Source organism: Aulostomus chinensis, chromosome 6 (assembly GCF_037954235.1).
Source record: "Aulostomus chinensis isolate RoL2024-O1b breed Wild chromosome 6, RoL_Achi_v1.0, whole genome shotgun sequence".
NCBI classification, from domain to species: Eukaryota; Metazoa; Chordata; class Actinopteri; order Syngnathiformes; family Aulostomidae; genus Aulostomus; species Aulostomus chinensis.
The window spans coordinates 921,068-940,315 of NC_141325.1; the positions used below are offsets into that span (position 1 = coordinate 921,068).

Sequence of the window (19,248 nt, forward strand, 5' to 3'; positions counted from 1 at the left end):
TGTGCTCTGATGATCTCTTCTATACGATAATGATCTGTGCTCTGATGATCCCTTCTATACGATAATGATCTGTGCTCTTATGTATACTCTTATGAATCTATATACTGAGGATCTATATTATCTATACGAGATATCTAACTATCTCATCTATGACGTGATAATCTATACTCTGATGATCATGCTCTGATTCATATGCTGATGATCTAATCTATACCCTGATGAATCTATACTCTGATCTATATGCTGATCATCTATACTCAGATGATCTGCTCAATACTTTGAACTATATGTGATGATCTGATCTGTACTATGTTGATCTATGTTCTTATGCTCAAGACACTGATAATCTATACTCCGTTGATGTCACCTATATTCCGATCTACACGGAGTATCTGTATTCTGATGATTGATAATCCCTGATCTATGCTCTGATGATCTATATTCTCATGATCTATTTCTTGTCTATACTCAGATTGTCTGATCTATACTATGATGACCTGTACTCCGATATATAATCTCTGATCTGTACAATGTTGATCTACACTCTGATGATCGATACTCCCTGATCTAGACTCCGATGATCTGTATTCCTACGATCAATATGTTCATAATCCAAACACCAGTGATCTGATCTATACTCTGATGATCTATATTTTCTTGATCATATTCTGATCTATACTCAAATTATCTGATCTATACTGTGATGATCTGTACTCTGATGATTGATACGCCCTGATCTATACTCTGATGATCTGTATTCCTATGATCAATATGTTTATAATCCATACACCAATGATCTGATCTATACTCTACTGATCTGTTCTTGAATGATCTATACTCTGATCTACATTCTCATGATCCATATTCTTGTCTATACTCTGATCTATACTCAGACTATCTGATCTATACTATGATGATCTGTACTGATTGGTACTCTGATCTGATCTATACTATGTTGATCTACCCTCTGATCGATGCTCTTATGATCAATACTGAATCTATGTCCTGATCATAATCAGTGATCTATATTCTAATCCGTAGTATGTTGATAACCTCTCTGATCAATGATCTGTCACATACTCTTATGATCGGTATTCTGATCTATACTCGTATGAATCTATACGCTGATGATCTGATCTATATCACCTATACATAAATTATCTGATCTATATGCTTGTGGGTTTAGTTGATCTTTTGCTCTATAATTTGATGATCCATATTCCTGTGATCTACACTATTTATACTCATATTTTCTTATCTATACCCTGATGATCTCTGCTTTTATGATCTATATGCTGATGATCTATATTATCTATACTCTGATGATCTGTACTCTGGTCTATATGCTTATGGGCTATACTCAGATTATCTGCTCTATACTTTGATGAGCTATACTGTGATGATTGGTACTATGTTGATCTACACTGTGAAGATCTATGATCTTATGATCAATATACTGATAATCTATACTCCCTTGATGTCACCTATACTCCGATCTACACTGTGAGGATCTGTACTCTGATGATCGATACTCCCTGATCTACACTCTAATGATGTATACTCCAGTCTATGTTCTCACGATCCATATTCTTATCAATACTCAGATTATCTGATCTATACTATGATGATCTGTAATCTGATATACAATCTCTGATCTGTACTGATTGGGTACTCTGATGATCTCATCTCTACTATGTTGTTCTGCCCTCTGACCAATGCTCTTACGATCAATACACTGATAATCAATATCCTTAAATGATCTGTACTCTGATCTATATTCTTTTCTAGACTATGATCTATGCTCTTATGATCCATACTGAATCTATGTCCTGATGATATGATCTATACACTGATCTGTCCTCTGATCTGCGGCATGTTGATCTACACTCTGAAGATCTATGTTCTTATGATCAATACACTGATAATCTATTCTCCGTTGATGTCACCTATATTCTGATCTACACTGTGAGGATCCCTACTTTTTTTTTTCCAATTCTCACTGATCTATGTTCTGATGATCTGTATTCCTATGATTAATATGTTCATAATCCATACTCCAATGATCTGATCTATACTCTGATGATCTGGACTCCTAATATATATAAAATCTCTGATCGGTACTGATCTGTACTATGTTGATCTACACTCAATGATCTATGTTCTTATGATCAATACACTGAAAATCTATACTCCAATGATCTGATCTATACTCTGATCTTCTATAGGTTAATGATCAATGCTCTTATGATCAATACACTGATAATCTATGTCCCGATGATCTGGTCCGTGCGCTGATGATCATACTCTGATGACCTGTGCTACGATCTATAATCGCCGATCTATATTCTGATCTGTAGTATGTTGATCTACACTCCGATCTGTTCTTATAATCAATACCCTGATAATCTATACTCAGAGGATCGGACATATACTTTGATGAGCTTTACTCTGAAACTATATTGTGATGATCTGATCAGTAGTCTGATGATCCATAATTGAGCTATGATTTGATTATCTTATCTATGCTCAAACACTGAGATCTATGTGATGATGATCTATATTATAATGTGTACTCTGATCTATAATCACTGATCTATACCCTGATGATCTACATTCTTATCTACTCTTTGATCTATACTCAAATTATCTGCTCTGTACCCTGATATTCTATAGTCCAGTGATCTGATCTATACTCTGATCTTCTATAGGCTGATGATCAATGCTTTGATCTATACTGTGATTATCTAATATGATCATCAAAACATTGGTCATCAGTGTATTTTTCTATACTCTGACCTGATCATGCTCTGATGACTCATCAATACCCTGCCCCCTCATCAGAACCCCAATTGCTCAATACTCCCCGATTGCTCATCAATGCCCCCCTGAATGCTCATCAATACTCCCCGATTGCTCATCAATGCCCCCTGAATGCTCATCAATACTCCCCGATTGCTCATCAATGCCCCCTGAATGCTCATCAATACTCCCCGATTGCTCATCAATGCCCCCTGAATGCTCATCAATACTCCCCGATTGCTCATCAATGCCCCCTGAATGCTCATCAATACTCCCCGATTGCTCATCAGTACCCCCCCGATTGCTCATCAGTACCCCCCGATTGCTCATCAGTACCCCCCGATTGCTCATCAATGCCCCCTGAATGTTCATCAATGCCCCCTGAATGCTCATCAATGCCCCCCGATTGCTCATCAATACTCCCCGATTGCTCATCAATGCCCCCCGATTGCTCATCAATGCCCCCTGAATGTTCATCAATGCCCCCTGAATGCTCATCAATGCCCCCTGAATGCTCATCAATGCCCCCTGAATGCTCATCAGTACCTCCCCGATTGCTCATCAATGCCCCCCTGATCGCTCATCAATACTCCCCGATTGCTCATCAATGCCCCCCTGATCGCTCATCAATGCCCCCTGAATGCTCATCAATACTCCCCGATTGCTCATCAATGCCCCCTGAATGCTCATCAATACTCCCCGATTGCTCATCAATGCCCCCTGAATGCTCATCAATACTCCCCGATTGCTCATCAATGCCCCCTGAATGCTCATCAATACTCCCCGATTGCTCATCAATGCCCCCTGAATGCTCATCAATACTCCCCGATTGCTCATCAATGCCCCCTGAATGCTCATCAATACTCCCCAATTGCTCATCAATACTCCCCGATTGCTCATCAATGCCCCCTGAATGCTCATCAATGCCCCCTGAATGCTCATCAATACTCCCCAATTGCTCATCAATGCCCCCCGATTGCTCATCAATGCCCCCTGAATGTTCATCAATGCCCCCTGAATGGTCATCAATGCCCCCTGAATGCTCATCAGTACCTCCCCGATTGCTCATCAATACTCCCCGATTGCTCATCAATGCCCCCCTGATCGCTCATCAATACTCCCCGATTGCTCATCAATGCCCCCCTGATCGCTCATCAATACTCCCCGATTGCTCATCAATGCCCCCCTGATCGCTCATCAATACTCCCCGATTGCTCATCAATGCCCCCCTGATCTCTCATCAATGCCCCCTGAATGCTCATCAATACTCCCCGATTGCTCATCAATGCCCCCTGAATGCTCATCAATACTCCCCGATTGCTCATCAATGCCCCCCTGATCGCTCATCAATGCCCCCTGAATGCTAATCAATACTCCCCGATTGCTCATCAATACTCCCCGATTGCTCATCAATGCCCGCCTGATCGCTCATCAATACTCCCCGATTGCTCAATGCCCCCTGAATGCTCATCAATACTCCCCGATTGCTCAATGCCCCCTGAATGCTCATCAATACTCCCCGATTGCTCAATGCCCCCTGAATGCTCATCAATACTCCCCGATTGCTCAATGCCCCCTGAATGCTCATCAATACTCCCCGATTGCTCATCAATGCCCCCCGATTGCTCATCAATGCCCCCTGAATGTTCATCAATGCCCCCCTGAATGCTCATCAATGCCCCCCGATTGCTCATCAGTACCTCCCCAATTGCTCATCAATGCCCCCCGATTGCTCATCAATGCCCCCTGAATGTTCATCAATGCCCCCCTGAATGCTCATCAATGCCCCCCGATTGCTCATCAATGCCCCCCGATTGCTCATCAGTACCTCCCCGATTGCTCATCAATGCCCCCCTGAATGCTCATCAATGCCCCCTGAATGCTCATCAATGCCCCCTGAATGCTCATCAATGCCCCCTGAATGCTCATCAATGCCCCCTGAATGCTCATCAATGCCCCCTGAATGCTCATCAATACTCCCCGATTGCTCATCAATGACCCCCGTATGCTCATCAATACTCCCCGATTGCTCACCAATGCCCCCTGAATGCTCATCAATGCCCCCCGATTGCTCATCAATGCCCCCCTGATCGCTGTCCTCTACCTCCAGTGCTGTCCAGTTTCTTGTCTTACAGGACGACTCCTTGTCTGTTGACTCCACTCTAGGCTTCCATCACCGCCCAGGGGAGTTCCTCAGCTCCACCGCTAGGCTGCTCTGAGAAAGTCAGGTGAGTTCCTGTGACATCACTACGTCTTCACATCGAAGATTCATATCGCAATCCCATATAGTAACATTTGTGTTTACGCAGGTACTGTGACATCATCCTTCACACCAGCATAGCATGGTGGTTGTTGTCAGGATCAGCTGGCAGAGTTCAGGGTGGGGACTTGAACCGCTCATCCTTCCGGACAATTAAGAACTAAAAACAGCAATTAATATTTACCTGCAATCAGAGACAACAACAGGAAGTAGTACTGTCTCCTTACTTCCTGAAAGCTGACCTCACCTGAGAAACATTCAGAAATGATGGCGTTATCATTCATTATTTCACTCTCGCGTGGTTTCGAAGTTTCATCACTCGAGCAGCAGAACGGGACGTTCTCCCAGACGCGGGGAGAACGTCTGGGCGGGTTCTCTCCAGGTACCCAGGCGTCCTCTCGCACACCAAAAACATGCTCGTTAGGTTAACTAATGAAAGTGAACTCTGTGGTGGGGGGGGCTGAAACATGACCCTGCCTCTCAGTGACAGAAGAGTTAGGCTCCACCCTCACAACCCTGGAACAGGATGGATGTAGAGGTTGAATATTTAGAATGCTTAAAAACCTTCAAGCGTGTGGTTTAGCAACACGCTCCAGACTGAGGTTGGCTCTCCGCCGCCTCCTGGCGGTTCGGATTAACTGTAGATGCTTATGGGAGAAGTTTCCCTGAATTATTCCTGCCAGGAAAGTCTTTGCATGTAAATCTGCAGATGTGTCGGTGTACCTGGGAACCGTCCAGCACACCTGAACCACTAACGGTCCACGTGGACCATCGTGTGTTTCAGTGAAGCCCTCCGTGCTGCTGTGCTCCAAGGATCCGCCTCCTGGTCACCGTCCCGCCATGCTGGTCTGCAGCATCTACGACTTCTATCCCAATCCCATCAAAGTCAGCTGGTTCAGAGACGGACAGGAAGTCACCTCTGGGATCACCTCCACCGATGAGTGGGCCAACGCCGACCGGTACTTCCAGATCCACTCTCACCTGGTGTACACAACCAGTTTCAGGTTCAGGTCTCAACAAGAGTCTTGTGTTTGTGTTGCAGGGCTGGAGAGAAGCTCTCCTCTCTGGTGGAACACGCCAGCCTGACAGAGCCTCTCTACACGGACTGGGGTAAACACCTGTCAACCTGTCTGCCTTCCTGTCTGTCTCTCACCGGTCCACCAGACCTGTCCATGCCCGAGTCTGAGAGAAACAAAATTGCCATTGGAGCTTCAGGACTGGTTCTGGGTCTCATCTTGTCTCTAGCTGGATTCAACAACAAGAGGAAGGCCAGAGGTCAGACTCGGACACTCCCAAACCAGATCAAAACTAGTCCACAATGCCAGGCTCAGTCCAGTTGACAGCAGTTTGGGTTCCAGATGACCAATCAAAACCTTGAAATTCGAGGTTCAAAATCATGTGACAGTGAAGTTGAAGGAAGTAAAGAACCAAACGGGCTGATCCCAGGACCTACAGCAAAGCGGATCAGACTGAAGACTTCATTCCTTCCCTTCTAGAACCAGGCCTGAACCTGGTCCCACTGCTTTTTTAGTTTAGTCCAGTCCAGTTTAGACCAGCTTTCATGGTGTGTGTGTCTTGTTGACCCTGTTCCTCTCTCTTGTTCTTTAAGCAGGACGGACTCTGGTTCCCACCAGCTAAACCTGATCCTGGTCCTGGAGCTTAAGCCTGTGTGATGTGTTAGAAGGACTAAACACTCCGACCTTGCTTCTCTGAATCTCAACTGATCCAGGACCATCAGGTCCAGGTCTACAACTGGTACAATCCAGTTCTGACTAACAGTCCTTCAAGTTCATGTTGAGGTGGAGACCTGGATCCGCTGTATTGATCTTGATTGGGATTTCTACCCTCAATAAAGACTTATGGACTCTCATCGTGTTTTTATTTACATCGACGCCCATCAACAGGAAGTCTTCCATCTAGGACCAAAAACCAGAGGCAACACGAGTCCTCCGGGCCAGCAGGGGGCGGGACTTGACCCAGCAGCCGCTAAGGTGAGAAAGCACTTGCTGCTATGGGGAAAAACAGTTCCCCTGATCCTCAAAACCTTCACTTTTAGAGAACCTGCACTGGGGGGAAAGAAACGGTCAAATGACTGGCAGCAGCGGCCGCCAAACAAACCGTAAAATTTCATTTAAAGTCTAACAATAAAAAACATTATTTTCCATATTTTTCTTAAACTGAGTAATGAGGCAGCAAATTAAACCCTTAATTTACAGATTTCCCCTCAGTTTTGATGCCAGAAAACATTCAATTAAGTGATAATGCTTTGAATTCAGCAGAGAGACAGTTATTTTACAGAATTGTTCTATTTTTTCAATGGTAAAAAGTTCAATTGAGTGATAATGCAGCAAATTAAGCAGAGCAACCCTTATTTCACAGATTATTCCTAAACTTATATGTAAAAAAAAAAGTCATTCAATTGTGATACTGGTTCTTTTTAGGGTTTTTGGGGGGTACACTTTAATGGTAAAAGTTAGAAGTGATTATGGAAGCAGGGTCAGCAGAGTTTTCACTGAAGTTTCTTCTCCAAATGTTGAAATTATAAAAATGTTTTAGCATGAAGTTCAAAAGAGTGAGTGACTGCTGACTTCCAATACATTAAATCATTAAATGAAACTTCAATAAAACACGAACAAGCACCAGATTATAAATTAAAAGGACAGTGAAAACAGACTAAAATCATCAAAAATTGGTAATTTGACGGTAGAAGTGTAATCTATACAGTTTTATTTGTGAATGGAGTACAAAAACGAAGTCAGCTGAGTCGTTGCATCTGGAGAGGAAAACAAAGACGCTCTTAGTATTAAGCAGCCTGTCGTGATCATCAATGAATCGATTAACCGCACGATAAATAAACGACCTCGATCATTTCGCCTGCCTCGACGTATCGACGTGCACGCGTGTTTGTTTTCCTCCTCTCTGTGCGTCTGTCAGCGCCTGAGCCGAGGAAACCCTCCTGTCAGTCATTCAATCTTTGTCCCAGTGGGGGGAGGCGGGGCCACTAGCGCGTGTCATGCGGAGCAACAGGGAAGCAAACGCGAACACGAAGGAAGGCATGGAAGTGATGGGGGTGAGTCCGTCATTGGCTGGTAAGCAGAGGAAGGCAGGGACGCTGCACTCATCAACCCTTGGTTTCTCCTTTATTTAAAGGAATGTTGAATATTCGTGAGGAATTAAAGTTTATTGCTTTGATGCCGTTAATTAAAACAAGGGTCTCAGAATGTTGACGACAATAACATCGTTCATCAGCAACAATTTGTAGGACCGTTATGGTCCAGCAGAGGTCATCGTGACAGGCCTGCTCTGCGTTCACTGGCAAGTTCATGAAAATACAGGATTTCTTCTTCCTGGAGTAAATCCAACTGGTATTCAGGTCATGTGACCATCATGTGACCACTGAGGTGCACAGCATCGCTTCATCGTCTTGATGTCTGGGCGACGCTCCCAAACGTCCAGAGCAGGGGTCACCAACATGGGGCCGCGGGCACCAGGTACCCCCCCCCCCCCGACCTGTAAGGATTTTTCTGTTGCTACTCATTTTTTAACCACATTTGCATTCATATAGATTTGACAGTGACATTATCACAAAAAAAAGAGTTAAAACATGTAAAGTTTAGGTAATTTAGATGAACTCTGACCTTTGCCACAGTCAGGACCCAGGAAGTCGTTCTCAAGGTCAAAAAGTTGGTGCCCCCTGATCTGGACGATGGAGTGAAGATGCAAACAGAGACCAACAATGGGAGGTCCCGGTTTGTCGTCAGACGAGGCCTGGACAGGAGAACTGATGTCTACTGGGGACTCGCGCATGAAGCCAAGAGCAGTAACACACAGAGCCGCACCACCCATCGTCTAGGAGACAAACGTCAGATGACAGGTCAGCAGCAGCAAATTAACTCAACATGTCTTACAATATCAAGGGTAGCCCACAAACACTGCTCAGCAATCCACCAATCAAAATCCTCAATCAGTTGGCCAAAGCAGGCCACGCCCCTGCACGCGGGGCAGGTCACCTGCTGCTGCTACCAACATTGGAGATGAGCAACAAAGAGAAAATTGTTGAAATACAAGACTTGCAGCATAAAATTGAGTGGTTTTAAAGTCTTCTGGTGAAAATTCCTGTATTTTTCATGTTGTGATAAAAACATCGCAGGGTCAAACCTGCAAGGGGATTTGTCTTTGGTGGAGAAAAGGCATGAGAAGAACATTGAAAACTGAACCTGACTGGACGGACCTCATGACCTCATGACCTCATGACCTCATGACCTCATGACCTCACGACCGGTGAACAAGTGTGACATCAGAAACTGCACACCACCAGTTTAGTAGATGCGTTTTCTGTTGCTTGGCCACAACCAACCAGAGAACCACAACCAACCAGAGAACCACAACCAACCAGAGAACCACAACCAACCAGAGAACCACAACCAACCAGAGAACCACAACCAACCAGAGAACCACAACCAACCAGAGAACCACAACGCCTCTGAATGGAGGAAACTATGAAGCTCCTTCTGTGGAGACACATCCATCCATATATACGTGTGTAGCTGTACATTCGTGTGTATTTCCAGTGTGTAGCTGTACATTCGTGTGTATTTCCAGTGTGTAGCTGTACATTCGTGTGTATTTCCAGTGTGTAGCTGTACATTCGTGTGTATTTCCAGTGTGTAGCTGTACATTCGTGTGTATTTCCAGTGTGTAGCTGTACATTTGTGTGTATTTCCAGTGTGTAGCTGTACATTCGTGTGTATTTCCAGTGTGTAGCTGTACATTCGTGTGTATTTCCAGTGTGTAGCTGTACATTCGTGTGTATTTCCAGTGTGTAGCTGTACATTCGTGTGTATTTCCAGTGTGTAGCTGTACATTCGTGTGTATTTCCAGTGTGTAGCTGTACATTCGTGTGTATTTCCAGTGTGTAGCTGTACATTCGTGTGTATTTCCAGTGTGTAGCTGTACATTCGTGTGTATTTCCAGTGTGTAGCTGTACATTCGTGTGTATTTCCAGTGTGTAGCTGTACATTTGTGTGTATTTCCAGTGTGTAGCTGTACATTCGTGTGTATTTCCAGTGTGTAGCTGTACATTCGTGTGTATTTCCAGTGTGTAGCTGTACATTTGTGTGTATTTCCAGTGTGTAGCTGTACATTCGTGTGTATTTCAGCACCAAACTTTATTTGGTGCTCTACCCATAAAAGTGATGACTTCAGCATGTTTTTGAAGACATCTCTGGTTTCCCTTCAGCTGTGTGGGCACATTACTTTGAAAAAGTAATTAATTATAATTACTAGTTACTTCTCCCAAAAAGTAACAATTGTGTTACTTTTTTTCCTTTTAAGTTTAAAAATGTCAAAGAAGGGCGGCCCGGTGGATCAGTGGTCCTCCCTGTGGCCCCCAGCAAGAAGGTTGTGGGTGGAGCAGTGGTCCTCCCTGTGGCCCCCAGCAAGAAGGTTGTGGGTGGAGCAGTGGTCCTCCCTGTGCCCCCCATCAAGAAGGTTGTGGGTGGAGCCCCGGCTGCAGCACGGGGTCTTTCTGGGTGAGTCTCCATGTTCTCCCTGTTCCTGCTGGGTTCTCTCTGGTACTCCAGCTTCCTCCACAGTCCAAAGACATCAAGAGGGACCAGGTTAATCCAGACTCTAAATTGACCGTAGGCGTGGCTGGGAGAGCCAATGGTTGTCTGTCTCTATGTGTTGGCCCTGCCATGGACTGGTGACCTGTCCAGGGGGAAGGCTGCTGGGATAGGCTCCACCCCACCACCCTCAACAGGAGGAGAGGGGGAAGATGGAGGGAAATGTCAAAGAATTTGGATTATGATGATGATGATTATTATTATTATTATGATTCTTAAAATCCAGCCGTGGCTCCTGTCCCTCTTTGCTAGCGGAGCTCCCGTTAGCAGCTCCTGTTTCTGTCACCATTAACGGTGTCAGCGGTGTTTCTGGCCTCTAGTTTAGGAGAAGCCTGGGCCATCCAGAGGCACTTCACTAAATTGGAGTTGCTGACACTGGACGCTGACGGCCTCTCTGCTCTGGGACGACGTCACCTTCACTCGACACCAGAATACCAGAAGCTTTTATTCTTCCAGCCCAGGGTGAGATTCATGCACACTCACTGGCCCGCAGCTCCCACAGCTCGTCAGCATCGTTACTGGCTGACTGTAAGAACGGCACATCAGAATTAAACAAAGCACACATCTGATTGTGTCTGAACGCTAAACTTGAGCAGGCCGTTGTCCAAATGGAGGCAGAGAGAGGGAGGCATCGCAGGGCAGCTGTTCCTGGGGGGGTTAGGCTGCAGCCAGGGCCTCAGCGCTGACACCCGAGGAGGTGGAGGGTGGCGAGGAGATGAGGGAGGTCAGGAGCATGAGAGGGAGGAGGAGAGTGCGTGGAGTTTGCGTCAGCAACGCGGGTGGAGTTCTCCTGGAGGGTAAAGAGTGTGGACATCCAGATTCTTGCCAATTGTGTGGAATGTGAGGGAACCTCCAAGTCCGAGGAGGAGAAGCCCCACAACCATGAATCCAAACAAGTAGAGGGCCTTGATGTCCTCCATGGAGAGTGGCGGCAAACATGCGACACGCCACCTTCCCCAGGAATTGAAGACATAGCCGGCAGGATGGGTTCCGTCCAGGCAGGCAGGCTCCCCCGGGCCTGGTTTTCTTGTTGAAATGATGGTGTCAGAAGCGTTGAGAGACCAGCTGATCAGTTCCGTGGTTATGAGGAGTAACTTGAAGTGGAGACTTCGTAGCAGGTACATTTTCACCTTTAACCTCCACGAAGTTAAAGAAGTGCCGATATTTCCATCTTGAAAACGCTGTCTTTAACCGCGACTCCAGACTCGCCATCTCCGATAGTTGGTGTGTGTGCTGGGTTTGTGTGTAAACACTCGCCCACCTGACGTCGCTGGTTGGCTCAACATGAAATCTAACGGCGTTGTAACAACAGAGAAAGTAATTAATTAGATTACCCGTTACTGACGAAAGTAACGACGTCAGTCCCATCACTGGTGGGCGTGTACCTGAGGGGGCGGTGCTCGCAGTGTTGCATCAGGTCAGTCATCAGCTTCAGATGTACAAACTCAAACCGGGAAACTGAAGCATCTCAGTCAGCACCTGGGACCCTCAAGTGTCAGGGGGCGGGTCTACGAAGTGAAGGGGCAGGCGACATCATCACTGTTCGTGAGAAAGTATCCATTATTCAGACAAAATCATTGAAATGGTTCAAAATAAGCAGAGGGAGGAGCTTCGCTGGTCCTCAACAGACGCACTCTTTTGTCAGAATGTAAAGAAAAGGATCTTGATTCGCCCTAGCAAGCGTCGATGGAGCCTCAGGACAGAACCGAGGACCAGACCTGTTAGTTCGCTGCATTTCTATGACACCCAGGTGAAGAACCAGCGAGCTGCAGAGTCTCTGATGGCACCGGCCGACCCTCGGGTGTCTCTCGTTAGAGGACATCAGCTGTCGTTCCTCTCGTGGCTGTGTCTGGGGTCAGGGACGGGACCTGTCTACTTCCTGATGGTCTCTCAGGCCAAGCAGAGGGTGTGATATCTTAAACATGACCAAGCCGGTCTCGAATGAACCTGTTATTGTTGTGACTGAGTGACTTGAGTTCATCCAGTCACTCATTGCTTCATGTTTACATGAAAGGAAAATGATGTCAGTGACTTTAAAGCCTGTCTGGGGGTGGCAGTGTCATGTGACTCACAGGAGGCTCACAGTTCTGCTGGTAAAAATAGCGCATTGGATCATACACACACACACACACACACACACACACACACACACACACACACACACACACGGTCTGGACACAGGCATTGTGTGTTTGCAGTAAACAAGCTGCCGACAGTGTGGAGGAAGCAGCAGGTTGCAGGTAAGATCAGACCTCGAACAGACTTGTTAGCAGCTCCTCTCTCTCTCTCTCTCTCACACACACACACGTCAGAGATCATCTTAAAGCTGACAGATCATCAAGTTGAAGAGTTTTTGAGAGTGATTATAGATCATAACCTGTTGGAAACCACACATATAAAGTGGGGGTTCACAGATTCTACCCTTCACTTGGAATGTCTTATTTTGGGGGAATAGGGATCCGTATAAATCCATCACAGATCCGTAATAAAACTCCAGGCAAGAGCTGAGAAACTGAGCAGTCACTTCATCACTGGGACGTTGTTTACACGTTCAGACCTCCTGTGAGTGTTAATCTGCTGTTGATGGAGGAAGGAAACCCTGACTGAATATTTCAGCGAGTGCCAAGGTTCATTCCAGACTTGCTTGAGTTCAACTCTGGAATCGACCGCAGCTCCGTGCTGGGGTCCAGAACCTCTGAAAGAACCGGTGACGACCGAGTGGTTCAGGATCAGCGTCCCGCCAGCCTGCTTGTCTCAGCTGGTTTCTGCTGCTGATGTCCTGGGTTTTCCTGAGCAACAGTGAACCCGCAGCAGCGACCGATCCATTTTGTGTGAAAGGGTCGTCTTTTTTCGTAAATTGTATGTAACTGGAATAAAGTGTTCACTCATTCATCCTCCTCCTCCTCTCCATCAGGGGATTCCCTTCCCAATTTAAATGTCCCTTAAATTAGATGTTGTTTTGAAATTCTGAGAATTCTCTGCTCATTTTCTTGAAGCTTCATAGTTCACGTATTAATTTTAGTTAATTAGTTCCTTCGTCATCGAACATGGAACCTCGTTACATGAACCGTTGAGATCGAGAGTGATGTAGTAGGATGTGAACAAACTTCCAGTAACCCGAGAGAACCGACCTGACGGCAATGTTAGAACGTCATGACGATCATATCAGAATGAACGCTGGCGTCCTGTCTGGCAGCAGAGATGATTGTGGACAGGAAGCTGGATGTCCCAGTCTACGATCTGGCCCTGATCAGAGGGATCTGGGAGATCCGGGAGAAGAAGCACAGACAAAGACAGAGGAATGAGCAGGAGCGGAAAGAGAAGAGCGCCCTCGCCAGGTGAGACGCAGCCGACATCATCAACACCCAACAGCTACCTCCAAGCGACGTTCTGGTCTCAAACCAGGAGAACCTGAACACACCACTTGAACCGCATCCTGAGGAACCCATTCAGTTCTGGTTCAGATGACTCATAGTGCCACCTGGTGGCAACAGGAAATGACGTGTTTGTTGCATGCTTTGATGTGTCGTGTGATAAAGTTAGTCAGTGGGACCACAACTTTTTCAGCAATGGACTTTTACTAGTATGGGATGTTTTTATACTTGAACTTCAGTGAAGGATCTGTAACCCTCACTCCCTCACCCACTCACCCACCCACTCCCTCACCCACTCACCCACCCACTCACTCACTCACTCCCTCACCCACCAACTCACTCACTCACTCCCTCCCTCACCCACCCACTCACTCACTCCCTCACCCACTCACTCACTCCCTCACCCACCCACTCACTCACTCACTCCCTCACCCACCCACCCACTCACTCACCCACCCACTCCCTCACCCACTCACCCACCCACTCACTCCCTCACCCACCCACTCACTCACTCCCTCACTCACCCACTCACTCCCTCACCCACTCACCCACCCACTCACTCACTCACTCCCTCCCTCACCCACCCACTCACCCACTCCCTCACCCACTCCCTCCCTCCCTCACCCACCCACTCACTCACTCCCTCACTCACCCACTCACTCCCTCACCCACTCCCTCACCCACCCACCCACTCACTCCCTCACCCAACCACTCACTCACTCACTCACTCACTCACTCCCTCACCCACTCACCCGTACTATTTTTAATCTGGTGAACTATTAATACAGCAGGTCAGCGTCTGGCTGCTGAGCCTCCAGCCAGTAGAAAGGTCACCTGTTCACCCAGAAAAACATCCAGTAGAAATGTGATCTGAGGTCACCGTGGCTCGACCCCCCCCCCCCCCCCATGTTAATTGTCTGCAGGATAGAACAGGAGTGGCAGTATCGCATCTACTGCAAAAACCTGAAAACTTCTGAACGCAATCTGCTGCATCGTTACCTGGAGAGGTCAGCACCACACACACCCTCAGGTAGGTGTACACACACACACACACACACACACACACACACGTATGTATCACTTTTTTCTAATGATGTGTGTGTGTGTGTGGGGGGGGGGGTACAGGGGCAGAACCTCAAGACAAGATCAATGAGGAGGAGCAAGATCTGAGGGATCCAGATCAGAGTCAGCTGACCTTCCAGCTGACGGGAGATCAGTGGAAGGTACACTCTGCTAGCATGCTGACAGCTAACATGTCTACAGCAAACATGCTAACATCCAGTGTGTGTGTCATCATCCTTGCTTGGCAGGACTTCCCCAGGGAGCTGCAGTGGATGACCTACCTGAAGGAGTGGCATGTCTGGGGGACAAACATCAGCCAGCTGCCCGACTACCTGCCCTGGTTCACCCAGCTCACCGTGCTCCGGATCCCCAAGAACGCCCTGGTCAACCTTCCGCCCGAGATCGGTGAGCCAGGAGCACAATGTTGTCATATGTTAAGGAGAACACATTAAAAAAAACTTACACGCCTGTTCCCTCACTCATGTGATATAGGCCACACCTTCCTCCACCATATTTACATAAAAAGCAAAACAAACTTCATCCGGTTCCTATTTATCAATCTGCAGAAAAAAGGGTCAAATGAAACAGTGAGGTGTGTCTGTCACGTGTCCTCAGGTAAACTGAAGCAGCTGCAGGAGCTCAACGTCAGCTACAACCGTCTGACCAGAGTCCCTCCAGAACTCGGAGACTGTGAGAACTTGGAGAATCTCCAGCTGACAGGAAACCACCTGTCTGAACTTCCTTTTGAGGTCAGCGTGAACAGAAACCACAGTGCCGATGCAGGCGTGTGGATACGTCGCACAACACTCATCAATCGCACACTTCTTTGGTCTTTATGAGAGCTCTTGAGTCAAGTGGGTTTTCTTACCTTGATGTTGCCGCGTTGATGATGTCATGCTGTTATTCCTTCCAGCTGAACAGCCTGAAGCAGCTGGTTCACCTGGACATAGCGGAGAACAGGTTTGCATCGATCCCCATCTGTGCTCTAAGGATGAGCTCACTGCAGCTGCTGGACCTGAGCAACAACAACCTGACCGACCTGCCTCAGGACATGGACAGGTAGCTGATGACATCACACGCAAGGTGTCAGAGTTTGAGTAAGAGGCAGAATCACAAGTTAAACGTCTCTTAAAAAAGTAGTTGTCCAAAAAAAAAAAGACAATGTATCACGTGACTTAAACACGACCTTGTACTGTTGTGTTGCAACGGCAACAAGTGGAGGACTCTGGTTGAGAGCAGACAGGTGTACACTCAGGTTGAATGAATGGATGTCAGCGGTCCCAGTGAAGATGGTGACGTGTGTGTGTGTGTGTGTGTCATTCAGGCTGGAGCAGCTGGTCACTCTGTTTGTCCACAAGAACAAGCTGTCCTACCTCCCCCAATGTCTCACCAAAATCTCCACGCTCAAGATGATCGTTGTCAGTGACAATGAACTCAACTGCATCCCCACGAAACTCTGCAGCAACCCAGACATCAAGTACACACACACACACACACACACACCAACTAGACAAATATGAAGTGCATAAACAAGTATCACCAACGTCACATAGTGGGTGAACTGCTACCAACTCAACATGACAAAAACAGACAACACAAGACATAAAAGTCTGAAAAGAAACTAAAATATCAGATAAATGTGGTGCAGAGCGCAATAGTTCCTACAACACCTGCATAAAAAGTCACTCATTGTGAGGTACTTGTACTTGAATAAGCAGCTATTTACTCTCCATCATCGGTGGTATCATATTATAGATGTAGAGGTCCCAGAATGGAACCTTGAGGTACTCCTCTGGGATGAGAAGCAGGAAGTAAAGAGTAAACTGTTCCCTGACAGGTTCATCCGACTGTACGACAAACCTGTCAGTGCAAAGAGGAGGAAAGAAGAGAAGAAAAAGGAGGAGGCGAATAGGAGGAGCTGGAGAGGACAGCAGGATGAGACAGTGAAAGACAGTGGAGAGAAGGAGTTCATGGAGGCCTATATCAACACGCTCAAGGACAGAGGTGATCACCATTAACGCTTTGAGACAATTCTGACCTATGATCAGGCACAGTTCCAGCCCCTGAATCTGAATCTTCAACCCTCAATGGAATACCAGTTATCCAGTCAGCATCCTTGAACGTGATGACACGGTCACTCAGGGTGAGAGCATCATGACAACAGTGGCAAGGTTAACACATAGAACCCATCGGATCAGGGAGCCGTACATGTTTCACCATGACATGAAACAGGATGGGAGGAGACTCAGGAAGGTCAGAGGGCAGATGAGGGCAAGTTAGCAATGCTAACATTAGCAGCCAGTAACAGACCAGCGTTTGTCCTGATGACCTACAAATTGTACCTTTGTTAAATGTTCAGTTGTTTCTACAAATCTCCCACTTTTCCCTCTTTGAAATACATTCAATCAGAGATGAGGAGTTGGACCTCAACTCTGTTTTTAATTGGTGGTCTGGCCATGAAATACAGATTCAGAGTTCTGATGCTGCACAACCCTTAACTTGACATCAGCATGAGGAGAAACAAATGAACGTTTTCATCCAAACTCTGAACCGTTAGAATGTGTGACCTGATGGGGACGAACATGTTTGTCCCTCCTCAGACTCCGTCCCCTACTCCACCACCAAGGTCTCCATCTCCTGCCAGCTGTGATGACGAAGGTGATGAGTCTGACCGCATGTGAGTCAAAGGAAGTGCTGATGCTAACATGCTAATGCTAGCTTGTTGTGAGAGCTGCCATCATTTGAATCTGATGGTTTCTCAGCTTGTCAAGTTTCTACTTTTGTTTGACTTTTGACAAAAATGAGGACGGAATTCAAGATCCGGTACTTTAAGTGTTTCTGTTGCTGAGTTGTATGGAAGAATGTTGGATACCAAACAAAGATCCCCAAGAATTATTTGGTTAGTGGGAAAGTGGAACCACACCAAGGAGACGAACTGCCTGAGAGGAGGTTGGTCTTCAAGCGTTTTCTCAGACTTCTGGTCGATTATGTTCACCTTTATTTTTCAGCTTCCGTAGAATCATTTTGGATCAACAATTCACAAACTTTCTGCTACAAATTCAATATTCGTATTTTCTTTATTTTTCTTTCTTCCTTTCAAAAATAACTTCTCTCATTCCAAAATCTGATTCCAGCATTTGACGTTCCAGTCCAGCTGGCATGTCCTCATTTCATCAGGGCTTTGATTGAAACGTCGTCACACTGGTTTCACCGTCTGAGTGAATTCTTTTATGCTTCCATTTTCTCTGGATGAACACGAGATGTTTGGAATAAACTGGATTTTGCCACTGAAGTTTTGAAAGTAGAGACCAAAGTCTGAAAGGTTTACTAGAAAAGTGACACATAAATTTATTTCTGGTAAAGTTGAATCTAATTATGTAGAGTAAAAAAAAGTTATAATTATTCAGACCAGTCAAACTTTGGATGAAATGCCTCATGTTGCGAACCAAATATTAGAAATTGTTTTTACAGATGTTGCATATTAATGATGGGGGAAAAAATTGTATTTTGTTGTGATAAATTTCTTTTGAAGCTTTGTAATAAATGTCAGAAATTTTCCGCTCACATTTCTGACTGCCATCACCTGCATGCATATATTGAGAAATATATGCAATCAGGGGAGTTTTCTCCTCGACCTTAAACTGAAAAATGAAACCATCCAGGTGTGTGTAGGCTGCACACTCCTGCAGGAGCTCAAAAATACCCCAAAATCTTCTGAGAACATTTGTGGATTGAAAACTGTCAGGTTCAAATAACGTATTTAAAATTAATAGAGAAACAAGCCCACTTTTAGTGGTCAGAGCTGAGATCCAGGCTAGTTAGCTTAGCACAAAGAGACACAAACAGGAAAAGACAACAAACTCGCCGTCAAGCCAGGTACAATTCTGAGAGGAACACCTGATCTTCCAGACAAGAAGATAAAGACACTTCTCCAGGGAGCTGAGACCCAGGCTAGTTAGCTTAGCACAGTGACTGGTAGTGGGTGGGAAGTGTTAGCGTAGCTCTTTCTCTGCCTGCATTAACATCAGGAGGGTTGTGTGTAGCCTTGGTGATGAATATCAGTTTAACGTCCAGTTTAATGTCCATTTCTAAGATTACAAACCACGTTCTCCAGCGCCAATAAGCTGCT

The 19,248-nt window shown here is 46.0% G+C and overlaps 2 protein-coding genes across 3 annotated transcripts; both read left to right on the forward strand.

The window, feature by feature from the left end:
* The first annotated feature begins 5,884 nt into the window (after positions 1-5,884).
* LOC147259599 (H-2 class II histocompatibility antigen, A-S beta chain-like) lies at positions 5,885-6,697 on the forward strand. Its single transcript, XM_086205662.1, has 4 exons — positions 5,885-6,063; positions 6,102-6,169; positions 6,224-6,334; positions 6,672-6,697. The coding sequence occupies exons 1-4, from the start codon at positions 5,900-5,902 to the stop codon at positions 6,695-6,697; spliced, it is 369 nt and encodes a 122-aa protein (XP_086061788.1). The 5' UTR covers positions 5,885-5,899.
* Positions 6,698-12,886: 6,189 nt separating this feature from the next.
* lrrc2 (leucine rich repeat containing 2) lies at positions 12,887-18,645 on the forward strand. Of its 2 annotated transcripts, none has more exons than XM_086205238.1 (10): positions 12,887-12,923; positions 13,880-14,021; positions 14,981-15,087; positions 15,183-15,280; positions 15,368-15,524; positions 15,735-15,868; positions 16,033-16,178; positions 16,444-16,596; positions 16,957-17,123; positions 17,720-18,645. In XM_086205238.1, the coding sequence occupies exons 2-10, from the start codon at positions 13,885-13,887 to the stop codon at positions 17,767-17,769; spliced, it is 1,149 nt and encodes a 382-aa protein (XP_086061364.1). In that variant the 5' UTR covers positions 12,887-12,923; positions 13,880-13,884; the 3' UTR covers positions 17,770-18,645. The 2 variants fall into 2 exon arrangements, with proteins under 2 accessions (XP_086061364.1, XP_086061365.1); XM_086205239.1 differs by having other exon boundaries at positions 12,898-12,923; positions 13,883-14,021.
* Positions 18,646-19,248: the final 603 nt, after the last annotated feature.